This window comes from Dasypus novemcinctus, chromosome 20, assembly GCF_030445035.2.
Source record: "Dasypus novemcinctus isolate mDasNov1 chromosome 20, mDasNov1.1.hap2, whole genome shotgun sequence".
Lineage (NCBI taxonomy): Eukaryota > Metazoa > Chordata > Mammalia > Cingulata > Dasypodidae > Dasypus > Dasypus novemcinctus.
Window position 1 is genome coordinate 18,311,111 of NC_080692.1, and position 19,870 is coordinate 18,330,980.

The following is a 19,870-nucleotide window of genomic DNA, read 5'->3' on the forward strand; positions in this document are numbered from 1 at the left end:
TTTTTAAAAACAGAGGCGCAATACAGCAGCAGAAGCCTTGCCACAGCAAGCCTTGAAAGGCCTGGGCTCACATGCTGCTGTTATTCTTTAAAAAACAACAATAGCACAGATTTATTGAGGTATAATTTACATACTATAGGAAAACAGTTTGGCAGTTCCTCAAAAAATAAGCATAGAATTGCCACGTGAAGCAGCAATCCCAATTCTAGGTATACACCCCAAAGAATTGAAAACAGGACCCAAACAGATATTTGTACACCAATGTTCATAGCATTATTTATAACAGCCAAAAGCTGGAAACAACCCAAGTGTACAACAACAAATGAATGCATTTTTTAAAATGTAGGCTGTATATAGAATGGATATTACTCAGTCAAAAAAAAAAAAAAATGAAGTTCTGATACATGCTACAATGTGGATGAACCTTGAAAACATTATGCTCAATGAAATAAGCCAGACACTAAAGAACAAATAATGTAATGCTTCAACTTACATGAAATATCTAGAATAAGCAAATTCAAAGTGACAGAAAGTAGATTAGAGGTTACCGGGGCTGGGGATAACGAATTGGGAAATTATTGCGTTAATGGGTACACAGTTTCTCTTTGGGGTGATGGAAAATTTCTGGTAATAGATGGCAGTGATGGTAGCAAAACGCTGTGAATGTGATGAATACCACTGAATTGTACATTCAAAAATGATGAATAGCAAATTTCATAGTATAATATCTTACCATGATATGTATTTTTAAATCTCTCCTTTTAAGTATATGGTTCATTGATTTTTACTAAATGTATATATGTAGTTGTACAAACATCACCACAATCTAGTTTTAGAACACTTCCATCACTCTGTGGTGTGGTTTGTTTGTTTTTTAAATTGCTGTCCCTCCAGCATTATCTGAACACGGCAACCTCCACTCCAGCTCCAGAATGAGTTCAAGGTGACACCTTACCTCTCCCTCCAGCCCCTCTGCCTCCCAGAGGTGCGTTGCTGACAGGTTCTGGCCAGCCCAGGGATTCCCTGGTCTCCCACAGCTCTTCAAGGGACACTGCTAATCCTCCTGCAAACTCCACGAAGGAGCTGTTACAGAGCCACGGGCCCTAAGATGCAGCCAAGCTCCTCTACCCGCTTTCAGCACTGCTTTGGCCTAGAGCAGACTCAAAGCCTCATTGACTTAAGACCAAGAAGCAGGTACCACCTGGAACCAGAACTCCAAAAAAATAAAAGCTGCAGATCCAGTAGAGAGCTGCAGGGTATGGCAGGGGACCAGAGGTGGAGAGAGAATTATAATCCATGGGAGAAGCACCCACTTTTCCAGGGACCATTTGCGAGGCACTTGTTGCTTCAATTTATTCTGACACAGCAAGAGTTCTCGCCCGTTAAGAGACGAGGTCACGGCGCGGAAGGCCGCGGGGACCGGTTAATGCTCCATCCACCTCATCTCTCCGCGCTCGCGGGCCCAGCGCAGGAGCCTGTCCTCGCCCAACGCGGATCTGCAGCTAACGTAGAAGACGGGGGAACGGTGAAGTTTAAAACATGCATTGGGTGTATTTGCTGCCGGGGCCAAGGCGAACATTCCAAGGTTAAAAGACCAAACACCACTCCTACAAGAGCATCAGCCCTTGGCACCAGCGGGACAGAGAATCCAGTAACCCATCCACTGCTTCCAAAAACCATCTCACCGGTCAGTCCGATCTAATTAGGGGCAAGATGCTGATGACGGGAGCGAGGGTGACCAAACGCACTTTCTGGAAATTACACAAAAAGTCCCGGTGACTTTGCAGGAGAGAGGGCGAGAGGCAGGCTTTTCCTACAGGCCTGGCACAGAAGCATCCTAGAGTGCCTGGCTTTGCCAGCTGCATTCCAGAGCTCTTTTCCTCACATGCCCAGACGGTGCAAAGGCCTTTGTAATGGCTTCACATTCAGCCAAAAGTAAACACACTCTCCACTTTTTCCATGGACAAATTCTAACCCCAAATTGCCAGCACTGGCCGCCCAGCAATCCAAATGGAAAGCAGCCTTTCCCGAGAAAATGAAACCTCTTAAACTGAAATAATCCACTTTGGCTTCAAAAGCAAACTTTCCAAAAAGCTTCCTAGAAATTATTTATCACGCAGGATGCTACGGATCACCTGAGAGCAGCCTGCCAATGGAACAAAGGCACTTAAAATAAATGCAGCCAGTGAGCCCAGAATCAAAGCTCGCTCCTGCAAACACCTGCACTTGCAACTTATGCAGCATAGCTTAGAGCACTCACGGGATCTGCTACTCAAGACACACACACTCACCCATCTAGCTGGAATATTCTTTCTGAAAACAGGCTGAGAAAAGGCAGGTGCTGGTTTGAATAAAGAGCAAAATAGCACTTGAGATCTGAGCTCCGTGGCGCTCTCGCTCACGTCCATGTCAAATCCACATCTTCCTTCTCTTCCACGTGCCACCTTGAATCCACGTGATTCAAGCGCAACTCTCCACCAGTTAAGAATGAAGATGGCGGACTTACCAGGTTGGAGTTGGTGGCGTTGGAATCGTCTTCTGGAAAGGGAATATAGATCGCTAAGGCCACACAATTGGCAAAAATAGTCAGTAAAATAATTATTTCAAATGGTCTGAGGAAGAGAGTTAAGGAAGTGAATGCCTCAGAAAGAAACCCGTGACACAAACACACATACATATATATTTTTAAAGTAAATCCAGGATTCATAAGAATTTTGTTTAAACAATACATTCCAAGTCCCTTGTATTCTGAAAAGAAACATATGCCTTTTTAAGTGCTTCTAGTGGGTCCCCGCCAAAATTTTCCCTAATATGTCAAAAGCAGTGGAGGTTAGTCGCGTGCCAGAGTAAACACAGATTTCTAAAAACTTTTTTTCTCCTTCTTTTATTTATTTAGATTGCTTCTGACTTCATTTTCCCTCATGTGTACTTGGGGTTGCTTTTAAAGAGCAGGGCCTGCTCCAGTGGGGACTCACCAGGCCCCCCGGGCACCCCTTTTCCTCATGGGTTACACGGCAACCACCAGAGAACTCAAGCAGAATGGGAGGGGCAGGGTGGGGTGGGATTTTAAGACAGATTTGGTTTTTAATGTTTCTAATTAAAGTTTGGAGGTTTGATTTTTAATCTTTTAATCTGAAGTTTAGAGGATTTTTCCCCCTTCTCTCCCAACCTCTTAGAGCTTCCAGAGACCCTGAAGACAGGCTGGGGTCTCAGATCCCCAAGAGCATAATGGGATGGGAACTGGTGTTTGGAGTACGGCGGCCATCTTGCCTTCCAGGCCGAGTTTCACAGAGAATATGAAAAGCCTGTTCAGTCTGGGAGGCACCACCATCAGTGGACAAGACTTCCGTTCTAGGCCCTCAAATTTCAAATGGCATCTGTTGCGGTCTAGAGGAACAATCTGGTATCAGGGTAGGATATATTCCCAAGAGAAAAGCGAGCTCATGTGATGACACCCCTTCCAGTGAGGCCCATTCCACACCCACTTCAAAGGCAAGGAGAGAAACCTCAAAGGAAGGGCCAGTTTATGCCCTTCCAGCTCCATTCTCCCCACGGTACCAAATGTTCAACCTAGTATGTGACATCTAACAGGAGGAGAAAGAGAAAGATGCATGGAAATTCCTAGGTGAGGCTTGATTGAGGAAAACCTGCACTCACAGGGTTAATGAATTTCGAAGCAGGAAGAGACCTTAGAGATCACCCGGTGCAAACCCCTAGGCCCAGAGACCCCGAGGGACCTTCCCACAGCCCCACAGTGAATAAATGACCAGCCAGGATTAGAACCCAAGATTCCCGACCTCTGAGTCGCTCCTCTGTGGCAGACGGCCTGAAGAGCCAGCAGGACAACCCTGGGCCAGTATCACAGAATTCCAGAACCGGAAGGAATCTTAGTGATTATCTAGTCCAGAGCTTCCCAACTGGTAAGCCAGTTCCTGACGCCCCTCAGTGCTAGGGCACACCTGAGGGTCCGCTGACTGGCACACGACATGAAAGTTAACATTTTCTACGTGTGCCTTGACATCAAAGAGACGGCATGCAGCGCACCTGTCCAAACGCCCAACTTAACAGACGTAGAAAGTAAAGCAGCCTCTCCAAGCTCCCAAGCTGGGCAAACAGCAGAGCGAGGCCCAGGATGCAGCTCTGCTGACTAAGCTTTTCCCATACATCATGCTCCCCTTAGGGAGGCAAAGGGGACAAGTGATGAGGAGGGTGACACTGACGATGACAATGACAAGGGTAACTAGCGGCCACCCTAGGTAACATTCATTGAGAGCTGTGCCAGGCACTAACCGCTCCACAGAGACACCCTGAGTACACAAATTACCCCCATTTCTAAATGAGGAAACTGAGGCACAGTGAAAGGTTAACTTGCCTGGGGCCACAGGGCTAGAGGTAGGATGGGACTCAAACCCAGGTCTGGCTCCCGAGTCTGAGTCTTCAAGGACTACTCTATACCGCTCGCCCCTAAAATAGCCCTAAGGCATTCTTCAGACCTCTAGCCACACTACCTCTTCCCTCTTCCCCTCCTAACCCTTTTCCTACCTGCTTAGGAAGGTGACCCTCAGCCCAGAGGCCGGTCAGCTTCAGTCCCCTCATCTGGTCCCCAGCAGGCCAAGGGCACGTTAGTTCAAGTGACCCAGACCTCAAGCTCATCCATTCACCACACGTCAGCTCGCCCCCACCCACTGAAGTGGGGAGGAGGGTGGCTCACTTGCGGTGTTGCTGGTGCTACCTGTTCCACTTCATGCCCTCATGCAGGCTGTCCGTCCATCATCTCACGCTCAAAGTCCCGGGCTAGTGCCCGAGAAGATCACGTGTAAAGAAAGCAATCAGGCAGATGAGAAAAGTTATTGGCTGAACCACCAGGTAAGCCCTGGGACCAGATCATTTTTTAAACTGCCTTTTCTTCTTCATGACAACACCCGATTCCCCTTTTCCTAGAAACACCGACTGGCTAGCACACCTGGCTCCCTTCTTACCTGTCCAGCTACACTCCCAAACACTTTGGGAATGCTGCACGACCAGCGCCGCTGCCACCGGCTCCCCCTCCTCCATGCAGTTGGGTGGGAAGCACTGCTCCAGCACCCCTGCCCAGCCAAGGCTCCCATCCAGCAGGCAGGGACACGGCCTGGCCAACCCCGACGCTGGCTCGGTCAGGGTCTTTGCCCGAGGCCTGGCCCCCGCCCCCTGGGGCCTTGACCAGTTCAGAGCCCAGTGCACCACACATGCCCGTCACGAAGTGCCCCTCGTCCCCGCTTTCCCTGCCTGCTCTCTGCGGAGGCGGGCAGCTCTTCCACCCTCTTCTCCCTTCTTTCCAGCTCTGTACACTGACCAGTACTTTATTCTGCACTCAGTACCTCTTGGAGGTGAAGAGTGGACTCAGAGTCAGCCAACATCTATTGACCACTCTCTCGCAGCAGGTTTGCCTGGATGGTGTAACCCTCACAAATACTTTGGGAGGCAACGGCCAGGACTGTCTTTTACAGACGTTCCCTGGCGATCTGGTGGCTGAGAGGCCGTGGGCACTGGGGACACGGGTGGCAGGGCTGGGGTGGCAGTGGGTGTCCAGCCTGCAGACCCCATTCCCGCCGTGTCACAGCCAAGGCCCCCTCACCTCCCTGAATGCTCCCCTCCACACCATGGCACGTAAGGGGTGGAGCGTTCCCGGCTTCTGAACACAAGGAAACCTGGACTGGAAACCCAGCTCTGGTGGTGGCCAGCTGGGCAACTCAGGGCAAGTTCTTCGGCTTCTCTGGGCCTCACTCCCCTCTCCCTGGGAGTGCGTGATCTACACGGTCCTCCCCAGCTCCCTGGTTCTGCGATGAGCAGCTACGAAAGCAGCAGGACAGGGGCTGACCAAAGCCATGTCTCTTCCCCAGCTCTGGGCACTGAAACCACAAGTGGCCCTTCTGGACAAGACTGGCCAGCTCTGCAGCCACCACTCGTTTTTAATTGCATTCTCTTAAAGTTAATTTTTCAGTTGAGGAGCTCAACCATTTCTGGAGCTAATGTTTCTTGCTAAATAGGCACCTTCTTTTATCCCTGTGTCCCTCTTTTACCTTTTAACCACACCCAGACTTTTCGATCTTTCCAGAGACACTCGTTAAGAAAATCTAACGCCCCCATCCCAGCCGGGAGGCACATGTCAGCTCTGCCTGAATAGATCCTCATGATAAAAATGCCCAACCCCAACCAGGTTCTAGTCCTGCTTTGTCACTGGCCAGATGACCCAGGCGAGTCACTCCTGTGGGACTCAAAGCCATCATCACAGGTCAAAGGCAGGGGGGACGTATTGATCTCTAAGGTCTTTTCCAGCACTCCAACGTCAGGGTGCCAGGACGCTGAGGAGCCTGTGATTCACAGCGAGAGCCCACCCACCCGCGCCATGTTCTCTGATGGACCCAGGCACCGGTTTCTAGAGACACACAGTAGACCTGTGATGGCAACTCCAGGCCAGTGTTCTCTCCCCTTCAGCTACACATCAGAAACACCCGGGGAATTTTCAAAACTGTGATGCCTGGGCCCTTCCCAAAGGAATCAGCATTCATTAGTCTTCGGTAGAGCACAGGCATCTGTATTATTTTTTAAAATTTTCCAGACAATTCTAATGTGCAGCCAAGACCGAGAGCCATTGCTCTAAGCCCTTGAGCTAATAGCCGGGGCCAATGACTTCTTGCATCTTTTGCCCCCTTGGGGTCCTTCATCCTAGAGCAGAGGTTCATAACCTTTTTTGTTCCACGGACCCCTTTGCCAGTCAGGGGGAAACCACAGGCCCCTTACTAAGTTCACACTACACTGTATATTATTTAATAAATAGATGACACGCGCACCAACACGTCCCCACAGGAATCACATTTTTGTAATTTCATTTCAAGCTCACGGACCCCTTGTTAAGAAACCCTGTCCTAGAGGGAGGCGAGACCATGACACCACCCCAGCAGCACAACCCAGGAGAGGAAGGAAGGTTGCAGAGCAGCGTGGCACCTCTGCCAATGGCACGACTGGCTAGCTGGACACGCTCACCTCTAAGGCTCATTTTTGGCTCATTACCAAAACAGGTTCCTGGGTCTGGCCCCAGAGATTCTGCGCCCTCAATTCTGGAGGAGGGGCCAGGGCTCTGCATCTTAACAGCCTCCGGGAGGCAGGTGCAGCGGGGCCGAGGGCGGGTCTGCAGGCTGAGCACGGCCAGACAGCCCCCCGCCCACTGGCCTCGCAGGGCTGACCCCCCGGGCTGCCAGGAGCCCATGCCCAGCCCAGAGCACAAAGGATATTTCCATTCGACGATGCTGATGCAGGCCCTGCGGATGGGGTTCTTCAGCGTCAGGCAGAGCAGGGCGCGGGGCGGGCGCGTGGCGGCCGTGCTGCTCTGCTTCTTGGGCTTCCCATACTGCTGCCGCTTGCGCTGCGTGGAGCTGACCGTGGAGATGGTGGCGTTGCCCACGCTGCCCATCAGCTTGGCCTGCCGGGCCGCATCGATGGCCGCCTGCCAGGACAGGGCGGCCCCCGGGGTGGGGATGTGCTCGGGGGCGAGCCCCGCGGCCGCGTTGGCATTCATGTTGGCATGGGCTGGGCGCGGGCTCCCGTAGTTGGAACCTGCAGGGGGAGAGGACAGAGGACAGCTGTCACTGCAGAGAAGACGGGTGAGCTGTGACTCGCTTTGGATTCCTGGACTGGACATTTTTTTTTTCATTATTTTATTTCAAGAATTTGAAACACGTGGAAATGCTAGGGTGTGATGCTGAAGAAAGAGAGTCAGGAAATCTGTTCTGGGTCTAGTTCAGCTTTCAGCTGTGTGACCTTGGACATGTCACTCCCCCTCTCTGGGCCTCACTGCCTCATGTTAGGAGAACAAGAGATTATATGTATGCATTACAGCATGGGTAGTCCTTAGAGACATGGTGCTAGCGGGAAAAGGCAGATGCAGAAGAATACAAATACACAATGCAATATCGGTAAATTAAAATGGCCAAATAGACAAATGGCCGAAAAGTACATGAAAAGATGTTCAACATCATCCGCCATCAGGGAAATGCAAATTAAAGTGAAGTGAGCAAATTCATAGAGGCAGAAACTAGAATACAGGTAAGCAGGGGCCAGAGTTGGGGTGGAAAATAGAGAGTTAATGCTTAATTGGTACAGCATTTCTGTTTGGCATGCTGGAGATTTTTGATAATGGATAGTGGTAACAGTAGCACAACAGTGCGAATGTGATCATATATATCAATGTGGTTAAAAAGGAAAATTTAAGGCTGTGTGTAAGCTACTAAAAGAAAAATTTTTTTAAAAAAGGAACAATAGAACTGTACAATGCAAAGAATGAACCTTAATGTAAACTATGGACTACAGCTAATAGTGCAATTAAAATAATATTCTTATATTACTATAAAGCTCTCTCGGGGAAGCGGCTGTAGCTCAATCAGTTGGGCTCCCGCCTACCATATGGGAGGCCCTGGGTTCACATTCTGGGCCTCCTTGTGAAGGCGGGCTTGCCTGCACACAGCAGAGAGCCGCCACAGACAGCCCACTCAGCAAGGTGACGCAACAAAAAGGGAGACAAGTAAAAACACAGACGAGTGCACAGCGAATGGACAAAAAGAGCAGACAGCAAGCAAGCCGTGGGGTGGGGAGGGGGGGATAAAAAAAAAAACTCTCTCAGGTGTTAGCTTCCAAGATGACAAAGAAAAGGAGCAATGATGGTGACGAAAAAGGTCAGGGCCACGGACAGCATATTCGCTGCACAAACTGTGCCCACTGTGTGCTCAAGGATAAGGCCATTATGAAGTTTGTCATTCAAAACACAGTAGAGGCTGAGCCGCCAGGGATATTTCCATAGTAAGTGCCTTCGACACCTCTGTGCTTCCTAAACTGTGTGTGAAACCACGTTACCGTGTGGTCTGTGCCATTCACAGCAAGGGAGTCAGAACTGTTCTCGTGAGGCCTGGAAGCACCGGGCACCCCGCTCCAATTTAGATCTGTGGGTGCTGCCCCACGGCCTCTGCCAAAGCCCATGTAAGAATGGAGAACAACTAGTCTCTGAAAAAAAAATAACAAAATGGGAACTAAACTTAAAAAAAAAAGGTGCCACACTAATGTGAAGGGTTAATGATAAGGGATAACTTGGGAACTCTATTTTCTGCATGACTTTTCTATAAACCAGCTACCCCTCTAAAAAATAGAAGTCTGAATACATATTTATAAAAACACATACAAATAAAAAGGTATTCACTGTATAGAACAGAATGGTTGATTAAGAAAGTTAAGAAGGAAAACGAGAATAGGATGTGGTGATGAAGAGGAAATGAATGAATGAATGAATCAGAGAAGCCATCGCACACATCGATAATGATAAACGTACAATGAATTAAAGATTATGACTCATTCAACCCTCTACATTTGAGTACCAAAAAATAAAAATGAATTTAAGAAAACCAAAGGGTTGGACAAGGTAAGGTCACATCCAGGACCTCAAATCCACCTGGGCATTAAGTGCTGGTTGGCGAGGAGGAGGGAGGGAGGCCACGACGGCTTTAAAACACGTTGGTAAATTCTTTGGCACACCCCCCCCTAGTGAGAAGAAGGTCGATGCCCCATCTTCTTGAACCTTTGGGCCTTTGGTGGCTGTGTTGACCAAGAGGATCCAGCAGAAGTGGCACTGTGTGACTTCCAAGGCTAGGTGAAAAAGGGCAATGTTGCTTCCACCTGAATCTCTGGGAAGGTTCGCTGGGGGTGGGGGAGGGAAGCCGGCCACCAGGTAAGGCCACCTGAGAGCCCTGAGGCCGCCATGCTGTGAGAAAGCCCAAAGTTGCCTACACAGAGACACGGCAAGGAGGAGTTGGGGACCCGGGCAGCCCCCAGCTGCTCCATTCCCATCTGACAGCACCTCATGAGAGACCCCAAGCCAGAACTGCCCAGATGAGCCCTTCCCAAACCCCCAACCCACAGAGACTGTGAGAGATGCTTGTTGTAAAGGCACTGTATTTGGGGGTGAGCTGTTACACAGCGTTCGATAGCTGGAAAGGGGGCTGCGTGCAGAGGGGTTGGCAGGTGGAGGTAGAGGGATGTCATCAGGCTGGAAACTGGGGTAGGGACCAAGAAATCCAGAGGGGCGAACGGAGTAGGGACATCAGCACTGCTCTAGTTTCAAGGCAACTGGAGCCTCTGAAACCAGGGGCGGGTCGCTAAGACAGTGCACCTTCTCCACCAGGACCCTCGGTCTCTTAGGCTGGATGCCCTAGGGTCCTGCAAGGTCAGCTCAGCATGGTCCACACCCGAGCCTCCCAGAACAGACGCAGGCCCTGGAGACCTGGCACCGCCAGCCCCTGACCCGGGTGCGGCGGGATCAAGAGCAGCCACAGAGCACGGGCGGCACCGTGGGCAGGGAGCCTGGCCTCGGATGCCACTCCAGCCGCCCGGGAGAGCACGGGGAGAGCGGCCGGCCCAGCTGCACGTCCATCACATCCAAGCCCCCACGATGACTTTCTTTTCTGCTCCAGTTTCTCCCAAAGAAGCTGCTGAGGCCAGAGCAAGCTGGTCCTGGCCTGCAGCTCATTAGTGCACAGACAAATGCTCAGCATGTCCCCCGGCCACCACCCCAACCCTGATGCTGGGCTGATCCTTCTAACGTGACCTGCCGTCGAGGACCCACTGCCCCACCAGGGCCTCTGTCCCCACAGGGACCGCTCAGAGCTGTTCCCCAGCTTGGCCAGGCAGAACGCCTCCAGGAGTTCAGAGTCTGTCCGAGACAGGCTTCTGAACCAGCCCATGGACCTGAAGCCAGCCCTGCCCTGAGCTTCGCGGCTACGTGACACATGTAAAGTGGCTTGAGCTCATGTGAACTGGGTTTCTGTCCCTTACAACCAAAGGAGCCTGACGGGCTTGCTCGGGGCGCCCACAGCGGCGCACCTCTGAAGGCACTTCCGCCTGCTCCCAAAGCCTAGGTCCCCCCCATCCCACCAGGGACGGGCGGGAAGTTTTGCCTCTTCTGCCAGTGGATTGAACCGACTGTTCAAAGTGCTGCCCAGAAAGGGTCCTGAGTTCCCGAGCGCAACAGGAAAGCAACGCCGTGACAGACTGACGATGCCCGCCCTGGGCACGCGGGGGCGTCCGGAGCACAGCCACCACGGCGTTACCACCGTGAAGGATGCCGGGATGCGCCCAGGGGGCCCTCTCGGGTGCCAGCCCTCAGCTGCCTTCTCCTCCCCTGACAGTGGCCCCCCGCGTTCCTGCCATGTGGTCCCTGGAGCACGGGGGGCCGCAGCCCCCTCCCAGCGCTGCCTCTCCCTCCTCAGTTCACGGCTGTGCTCCCAACAGGGCGGTGGCTCTCCGCTCCCCACGTGTCCACCCCGCACCCCCAGGGGTAAGGCAGAGGGGTCAGATCCCCCGGCTCGCACAGAGCCCGACGCTGCCACGAGAAGCCTCGTCTCCACACCTGGGCACTGCCCTCCCTGCCCTCACCCCGTGGGCCCTGCACAGAGGAAGGGGGAGACCCGCCAAGGCGCCTGGGGCCTTAAGCTTGCTCAGAGGACGCCAGGGGAAAAAGAAGAGGACGCTTAAGTGAACAAGGACCGAAGCAGGCGCGCCTCCAGGGCCCCGGGGGCACGGAAATGGCTTCCATAGCCAGCGAGCAAGGAGAGTCTCCATTTCCACGCCAGGAAACAGAGGCGCGTGTGACTCCTTAAAGGTGACAGGGGAGCCACGGAAGGGTCTGCGGCGAGCACGGGCACCGCGGCTGACGGCTAGGTTCTCGCCTCCCCAGACCCCGCGGCACGCACACACGCACGCGTGCGCGCTCACGCGGCACGCACACACACGCGTGCGCGCGCGCACGCCACGCGCACACACCACGAGCACGCCTCCCGGGGTTAGCGGGCCTTGAGGTGGAAGGGGCTGCGTCTCGGACACCGAGAGCCGCCTTGCCGTTTAGCGTGAGCTCCACGCCCGGCACACGCCGCGCTCACAGTCCCTTCATTAACCTCTGATGAAAGTGGGGAAGGGTCGCTGTTCCTCCCGGCGTGACGGAGGCACAGCGGCCTAATCTCGTGTTTGGTTCTCTAGAGAAGGCAGGAAATCCAAGTTCAGTCTGTTCAATCGGTGGTATATAATTTTTCCTGCCCTGACTTCCCCTCTCCCCTCCCATACGTAAAATCAGCCACGCCTCTGTTGTTGGGGGCCTTTTCGGGCCCCCGTTCTCTACTGACGACGAGCCTTCCGCCCTTCACACCCTCCCTGAGATTCGTGTCTTCAGCTCTCCTGTCTGACCCCCGCCACAGCATCCTTCCTCCCCGTCTCCCACACCGCTTGCCAGGAAGTCCCAGGGCTTTGGGGACCACACGGGGGAAGAGGGCAGGACACACGGGACAAGAGACAGCCCCTCGCCTCAGAACCGCCGTGCGCGCGGGGGTGTCCCGTCGCCCTGGAGCCTTGAGGCAAAGGCCTCGGCGAGCAAGATGGCCGCCGCCCCCACAGGCCCGAGGCGGCCCTGGAGACCCGGGCTTGTGCGCTGACTTCTGAGCACCCCCCCAGAATGGGTGACCCTATTTATAACAGGATCGTTCCCAAAGCACAAGGACCTCTCTGGAGCACACCATCTGGAGAAAGCGCATACGAATAAGCCCGTGGGGAAAAATGGAATTCAGCCTCTCCCTCGCCTGAGGACAAGAAAACAACTTCAGTATTTTGGTCCTGGCAGCGCTGAGCTGTCCTACAGCCCCGGTGACTTGACAAAGGGTATGGCCACGGTAAGCACGACCCACGGGGCCAACACCAGGGAGACAGGTGCAGCCTCTTGCGGCCAGCGGCCAGGCCTCAAGGCCCAGCGCGGCCTCCCCTTCTCCATGAAATTTTCCTCCATCCAATACTCTCCCTTCTCAGAGGTCCTGTAGGTTTTATGAACTATTGGTGATATATTCTGTTTTTGATGTACTTTAAAAAACCTCTCCAACCCGTTTATATATGACGTAAGAAAAGGAATGGCATTTTTCATTGATTTCCTGATCCCATCCCATACAGTGACAGGTGAGCAGGATGAGCAAAGCCAGTGCTGCCCTGACTGGCTGAGGTACTGGGCATTGGCTGGCGGTGAGGGGGTGAATGGGAGCTGGTGACTGGAACTCCACCGAAGCACCAAGGCTGAGTCCTGGGGCGTGGGGCCTGCACGCTGGGAGACCCGCTCCGAGCTGCCCTAAGATTTGGCTCCTTATCCTCCAGTCCAGGAACACCAGCCTCGGTCATTTCCAGAGCATCTTTTCTCTCGGGAATCCAAAAATGCTCTCAAGTTCAGAGACGAAATATTCAGAATCAACGAGCATATTGAGTAACATGCCCACAGGCTTTCGGTGTTCCCTGATCGTCTTAGTTCCTCCTTCCTGGAAAGTACCCTGGAAAAAAGGCAGGTTACCCCCATAGGCCATCGCATAACGGGGGTCACCTGGGAAAATCCATCCCTCGTTAAGCAACTCATCCAGAAGTTACCTAGAAGCAGACCCGGCAAATTCTGAAAGTCCCATCTGATGGACTCTTCTGCTCTACCCAGATTAAGTAAAGGTTGTTTTTGTTCCTTACGTGGTCTAGTCTCACAACTGGGAGAAGAGCCATCAACGACTACAGCAGCCGCGCTACTGAAAACTGCTTTGAAATTATTTTGTGCTTCCGGGTGTATACAGTTCTATCCAATTCTCTGAAAAGTCACACTGATTTAAAAGAAAACAGAGCCTCACTCCACGGAGGGTCTGCCTCCTGCGTCCTGCCCCCCTACCACACCCCAACCAGATGGACGCCAGGGACACCGTTGCTTTCCAGACCATTCTCTAGCTCCCTGAGCTGGGAATGGGTTTGAACAACTTCCACCCAGTCTGGAGACTCTGAGTTTTGGTTTCTAAACCTTCTCTCCCTCTGGGCTGTAAGATGACATTGTTAAGAGGAGAGCTATGGACATATCTATACAGCTCATCTACAACTCATCCACCTATCGATAACCCAGAGCTGACGATACGGGAAGAAATCCCAAAGAAGCGGCAATGCTATTGGATTCCCAAGCGCCTCCCCATAGCCAAGTTTTTCCCTTCTACTCCACATCCCCAGCCGCTGCCACAATTCCCCACTCAGACCCCAGGCTCCAGGAGCACCTCCAGTCACCCACATGCCACAGGATGGCGCAACCATCCGAGAATCCCAGGAACCGAAAACCGCCTCCCCTGGCTCCAGGTCGCTGGGCCCAGAGCGGTGCCCTGGAGGTAGGACAGGCAGCATTGTATCCCTGATGGCTTTCGTTAGCAGGAAATAAGCACCCAAGGCAAAGAGACCAATTTTCAAATTATAACGCTGATTCAAAGCTCTGTCTCTGCTGCCAGCTGTAAGGATGCCACGGTTTAGATCTGCTCTGGCTCCCACCTTGTTCCGGAAAGAGCCCGGGAGCAGCAGCTCAGCAGATCAGGCCACCCCAAAACAGGCAGTGCCCACCGCCTTTAGGAAAACGATTCCCATTTGTCCAACGGCCCTGCTCCCCTGGAGCCATGGGCAGGCCCTTCTCCTGCACACGGGGAGGAATGGGGCGAGGGCGAGACTAAGGCACGGGGGGCCGGCCTCGTGGACTCCTGCTCGGCGAGGGACCAAGGGAGGGACTGAGTAAGGAGACTGCGGCTTTTGCTTCCCCAGTCCACCCCGGGTGTGAGCCTTGGGGCTGGATACCTGGAAGGCGCTCGAGGACCAATAAATGAATAATATTTCTTCTTTAACCCATCTCCATCCATGTACCTGATCCAAACCAGACCTCAGAATATGCTCGAGGATGGAAACGACAATGATGTCCTGATAAAGGTGAAGGGCAACAGGCAGACTTGAGAAAGAACACTGTTGGAGTCAGTCCCTCTCTGCCCTAAAGAATGGGCACCTCGGGGAGCGGGGGTAGCTCGAGGGGTTGAGCACCTGCTTTCCACATACGAGGTCCCAGGTTCGATCCCCGGTACCTCCTGAAAACAAAAACAAGCAAACAAGCAAAAAACAAAAAAACAACGCAGGGGAGCCGGTATAGCTCCGTGGTTGAGTGCCGGCTTCCCATACATGAGGTGCGGGGTTCAATCCCCAGCCCCAGTATCTCAAATTTTAAAAAAAAGAATGGGCATCTCAAGCCATCAGGACCTTCAATGTACTTCTTGAAGGTGATGGGGGAGGATTTCTGCAGAAAGAGGGGTGAGCAATGATTTCTCTTTCCTGTGCCATCATCCCTTCCTTGCCCTGGATGCTGCAATAACCCCCTGGCTATTTCTCTCACTTCCACTCTTGCTTGCCCTGAATCCAACCATCATGCAGCAGTGAAGGTGACCTATTAGAAATAAAAATTCCAGGCTCTGTCACTTTCCTGGCCAGAGCCCTTCAAAATCCAAACCCTTTGCCATCGGTCAAGACACCAGCATGGTCTGGCCCTGGCCCACTTTTTGAGCTCATCTCATTCTACTCTTGGCCTATTCCAATGCACTCCTGATATACTAAACTCCTTTCAGCTCCTCAGACATACTGAGGTCTCATCTGCCATAGGACCTTTGCACATACTTAGAATGTTCTACCCTCTGCTCTTTGCTAGGTGATTCCTTCTCATATTTCATGTTTGGGCTTAAATGATTCCTTCTCAACAACCCCTCCCTGATCCTCTACTCTAAATATCCAAAACTCTAACATTGTGTGCCAGTATTCCTCACCTCCTCACCTCCACACCTCCATATCACCCTTGAAGAAAGATGCCCAAACCTCCTCACACCATAAAGGGATCCCCAATTAGTCACGTATGTGGAAAAGGGTAGGGGGCTGCAGACCTACTTGCACAACACTGCCTCCTCTTCAGCCTTGGGACCTTCTGCAATGCCCAAAGACAGGTCACTCCTTTGCACACAAGGAGATTGATTCATAAAGAGCAAGAAGCAGAAGTTCACCCCTCAAAGAAGAAAACTGCAAATGCATTTCCTTCTGAAGTCCTGACCATCCTCTCTTTCAGCAATCTCTCCAGTGCGAAGGGGATGCTTTCTCTCAGGCCAGGGTGTCACCCAAGGTCTTTGCAGAAGCTCAACTGATTCTTGCTGTCATCATCTCACGGTAGCCTCAAGGGACCTGCTCTCCCTCTTAATAGTGTAGCAGCCAGCCTGAAACAGAAGTCCTACTTTTCTCTGCCCATTAAAGGCCAAATGGCTGGAAAGTGGAGAGCCATTCATCTTCGATCTAGTGCATTACAAATACAGCCAGAAAGCACACGAACAGGAAGGATACTAGCGCTAAAACGATAACCCAAGCCCTGCCCATCCTCAAGCCCGGTGGTTCTCCCCAGGACAGGATCCGGTCTGGCTCAGCACCCAGTGGCAGACACGGTGGGTGGGAGAGTGGCTAGTGCAGCATCTCCTTCAGCCTGGTCCAGGTGTGCCCTGTACAGCAGAGGCTAGAGAGCTTCAAACTACAACTCCCAGGTTCCCTTGCAGCCAGACGCCCTGGGAGCTGGCCCACTCAACAAGTGAAGTGGAACTCAGTTAGGTGGGAGAGGATCCGTGTCTCTGGCAAGGGCTCTCAGCACAGTGACCTGCTGCCTCCCCAGCTTCCTGATGGTCCCCTGGGCAGGCCAGGTCTGCAGGGCTGCTCTGGGAGTCGTGCCTGGAGGCCCAGCCTGCAGCCTGCTGGCCAACCCTTCCGACTACTTGATCAGCCCTTAAATTTACGTAGGAAGTAACTTCCCTCTAAAAAGAGCTATGGCAGTTTCTTTTCTAGGCTTGAACCTTGACTGAGACATACAGTTTAGGGCAGCGCCATCCCAAAGAACTTTCTGGAAGGATGGAAATATTCTGGGCTATCCAACTCGGCAGCCACCAGCCACACGTGGCTGTTGAGCACTTGAAATGCAGCTAGTGCACCTGAGGAACTGTATTTTAAATTTTTTTAAATTTCAATTAATTTGCATTTAAATAGTCGCCCAGAGCTAGCGGCTACCACATTAGACAACACGGATCTACATTACAATGAGAATAAGGTGTAGGAAATGGGAAACGGACCTAAAAGAGCACTTCAATCTAAATTGTGAAGAAACCTGAAAAAAAAAAAAAAGGCAAATCAAGAACCAATTCAGAGGTTGATGTCCCCAGTCAGGGTGCATTCTCTGATCAGAAAATAACCACTCTGCAAAAATACATATTTTCAAAGTCTAAGAAATGCTAAGACCCAACAAACAACCTAGAACCCAAAAGTCCTTTACTGGTATCTAATACAGTTGATGAATGATAAACTAATTTCTTCTCAGTGGGCAAGTGGAGAAGCTGACACTTCCCCCAAACTTAAGTTAGAGAGTCCCAGGACTCCCGCTGAGGTGGGAACCCTCTTGCCAGGGCCAGCACCCTCAGAGTTTCAGAATGTGTCAACCAGGTGCCTCTGACTCCTTTTTACTCTTACCCGAGCTATTTCCCACACTATTCCAACAACATCCTCTTACTCTCTCCACCTTCCTCTCCCCTCGCCCTGCCACAGATACAGTTTATGAGAGGTGGCAATTCCCAGAGCAGGCCCTGAGCCACAGCAATCAAGGCTATTCCAAAGCAAGGCGGCAGCCAGGGACCAGGGACATCTGTAGCCTTCTTCCCAACTCATCAGCCAGGCGCTGCCTTAAATCAAACTCTTAATTTTCTACTCTCCACCCTACCTGCCTCCACTCACTAGGGAAAAGGCAGGAGGGAGGGCCAGGAACCCAGAGCATTTCTAGGAGCGCAAGTCAACTGGAGAAGTGATCAAGCTACTGGCATTCACACCTGCTAGCAATCCAGCAAACTAAACCATTTCTCTGTTCTTTATGAGGCAGCTAGTCAAGAGGACGTAAGAAGAAGAAAAGGAGCCCTAGTAGAGAATCCCACTTGCTGCAAACAGCCCTCTATCCGAGAGGCCCCTAAAGGCCAACATCACCTTGACTAGAGGACTCAGTCATGACGCTGTTCTCCCTTGGTATGCAAGGGCTTTCATATTGACATCAGAGTGCGTAAGAAAGAAAAACGGACAGAAAACAAACTGATGGAAGCACACAGCTAAACCACCATCTTCAACCAAAGATGATAAACTGCAATAATAGCAAAACTCCTCTTCCACTTTCACTTAGCCTGCACAGATGTCTATTCAGAAGTTGTCAGAGATGACACTGTTAGATTATTTTGAAGCAGTGTGTTTGTCACCTGCTAAATAAGTTCATTACACATTAAATGAATTTTTTTTTCTTATCTGTCTTCCCCCACCAGAAGGAAAGCCCCAAGAGGCAAGCACCTTTTGTCTCTTTTGTTCACCACCGTAACCCCAGAGCTCAGAATACCCTGGAGTCCGGTATGTGCTCAATAAAAATTTGTTTGAACAGATGAATGAATGAATGAATGAATGAATGAATGAATGAATATCCTACAGAATAAGTGCCCCATGATGTTCTTTTCCCAGTGTATTAATTACTTAGACTTCTGTCCCCATGACATAGGGGTATTGTTGCTTTGGCCCTGATTTACCGGTAGGAGAACAGAGACGCAGAGTGGCCACACCTTCCCAGCCTCCAGAACCAGAAGAGAGGAGGCAGTGCTGCCTTGGGAGGGCAGTTCTTGGCATACTCGGTGACGTCAACCTCGTCACCTGCGAGGGTGGCTCACTCGGCTGATATCCACTCGCCCTGCACTCTGTCACTCCCTGACGCGGCCAGGGTGCCTTGGGGGCCCATGTCCCGCCTGGGCACACCCCAGCACACAGCGTGAGGGTCTGGATTAGTGGGTAGGCCCGGGGGGCCCTGCAACAGAAGACCCCTTTCCTGCACCCGGAGCTCAGAACTCACCCCCAGACACTGGGCACGGTGAGAACCTCTGAGCTGAGTCAGGATCGCCGAGGCCGAGCCCCTGAACCCTGCCCCGAGGGCAGCAGGCGCGATAAACCCTGCCGGTTCAGCACTCTGTAACCAGAGTCCTTCAAAAATGCAACGAATTCCAGAGATCCTTGAAAACGGGGCTCCACTTTCCAAGGATCTTCTATTAGTGAAAAGCTCCAGAATTCTTCCCTTCTCAGGGGGACTGCACTGGGGAACGGGATTCCCCACACATTTACACTGAAAACTTCACACACATACATGCACCCCAATGCAGCCCATTTATCCTACTTCTGGACGTTTCTAATTCTCATTTAGGCGGGACAAAAGAAACAGTATTAGCTTACTCCCCTGCACTCACAGGCCATTTACTAACGATGCTTTGTACGAAATATAATGCTTCTTTCAGTTAGGAAAGTCAAAGCCATTTATCTCATTAATCCCCACCAAACCCCTGCCAGACAGCAGGCAGGCAAGGAAGTGGCAGCAAGGGGAACAGAAGCGAGCCCCTGACCCCGGCCCCACCCCGGCTGTCCTTCTAGGTAAGCGTCAGGCATCAGGCGCACTTGAGCTGATCTTGACTCTTTCCTTGAGTTTGGTGGGAGAAGAACTTGGCCAAAGTCAGGAGGTCCGAACTCGAGGCCCAGCTTCCTCTGGCATCTGCTCTGTGCCCTCAGGGAAACCACTGTCCTTCGGCTCTCCATTTCCTCTTCTTTAGAATGAGGAAGGAGGGCCACCTGCCACCGTAAAAGGCCCCTTCCAGCTGGGAGGCCGAGGGTCTAGAGCTCTTCGGCACAGGCACCCCACTGCTCCCAGGCCCCCCTCCCCAGCCAGCCTAAGCCCTCCAGGTTCCTTGCAGCTCCGGAGCTGGTGCCTTGAACCCCACCCCACCCCCCCGTTGACCCCAAAGGCAGGGGCTGAACAAAGTGCTGCCCCCCATTCACCTCCTTGACCAGAGAGGAGGCGGAGAGAGAGTGTGCCCAGCTCTCCTAAAGCAGCTGTCTCCAACTTGCCCGCTTTCCG

General features: G+C 52.1%; 1 protein-coding gene across 1 annotated transcript in view; it reads right to left on the reverse strand.

The window, feature by feature from the left end:
• CACNA1C (calcium voltage-gated channel subunit alpha1 C) overlaps window positions 1-19,870 on the reverse strand; it is a 628,569-nt gene that overhangs the window by 565,626 nt on the left and 43,073 nt on the right. The window contains exons 2-3 of the mRNA XM_058282508.2: window positions 7,263-7,593; window positions 2,507-2,612 (exon numbers count right to left, since the gene is read on the reverse strand). Coding sequence (XP_058138491.1) covers window positions 2,507-2,612; window positions 7,263-7,593 — 437 coding nt within the window. The remainder of the gene's footprint in view (window positions 1-2,506; window positions 2,613-7,262; window positions 7,594-19,870) is intronic.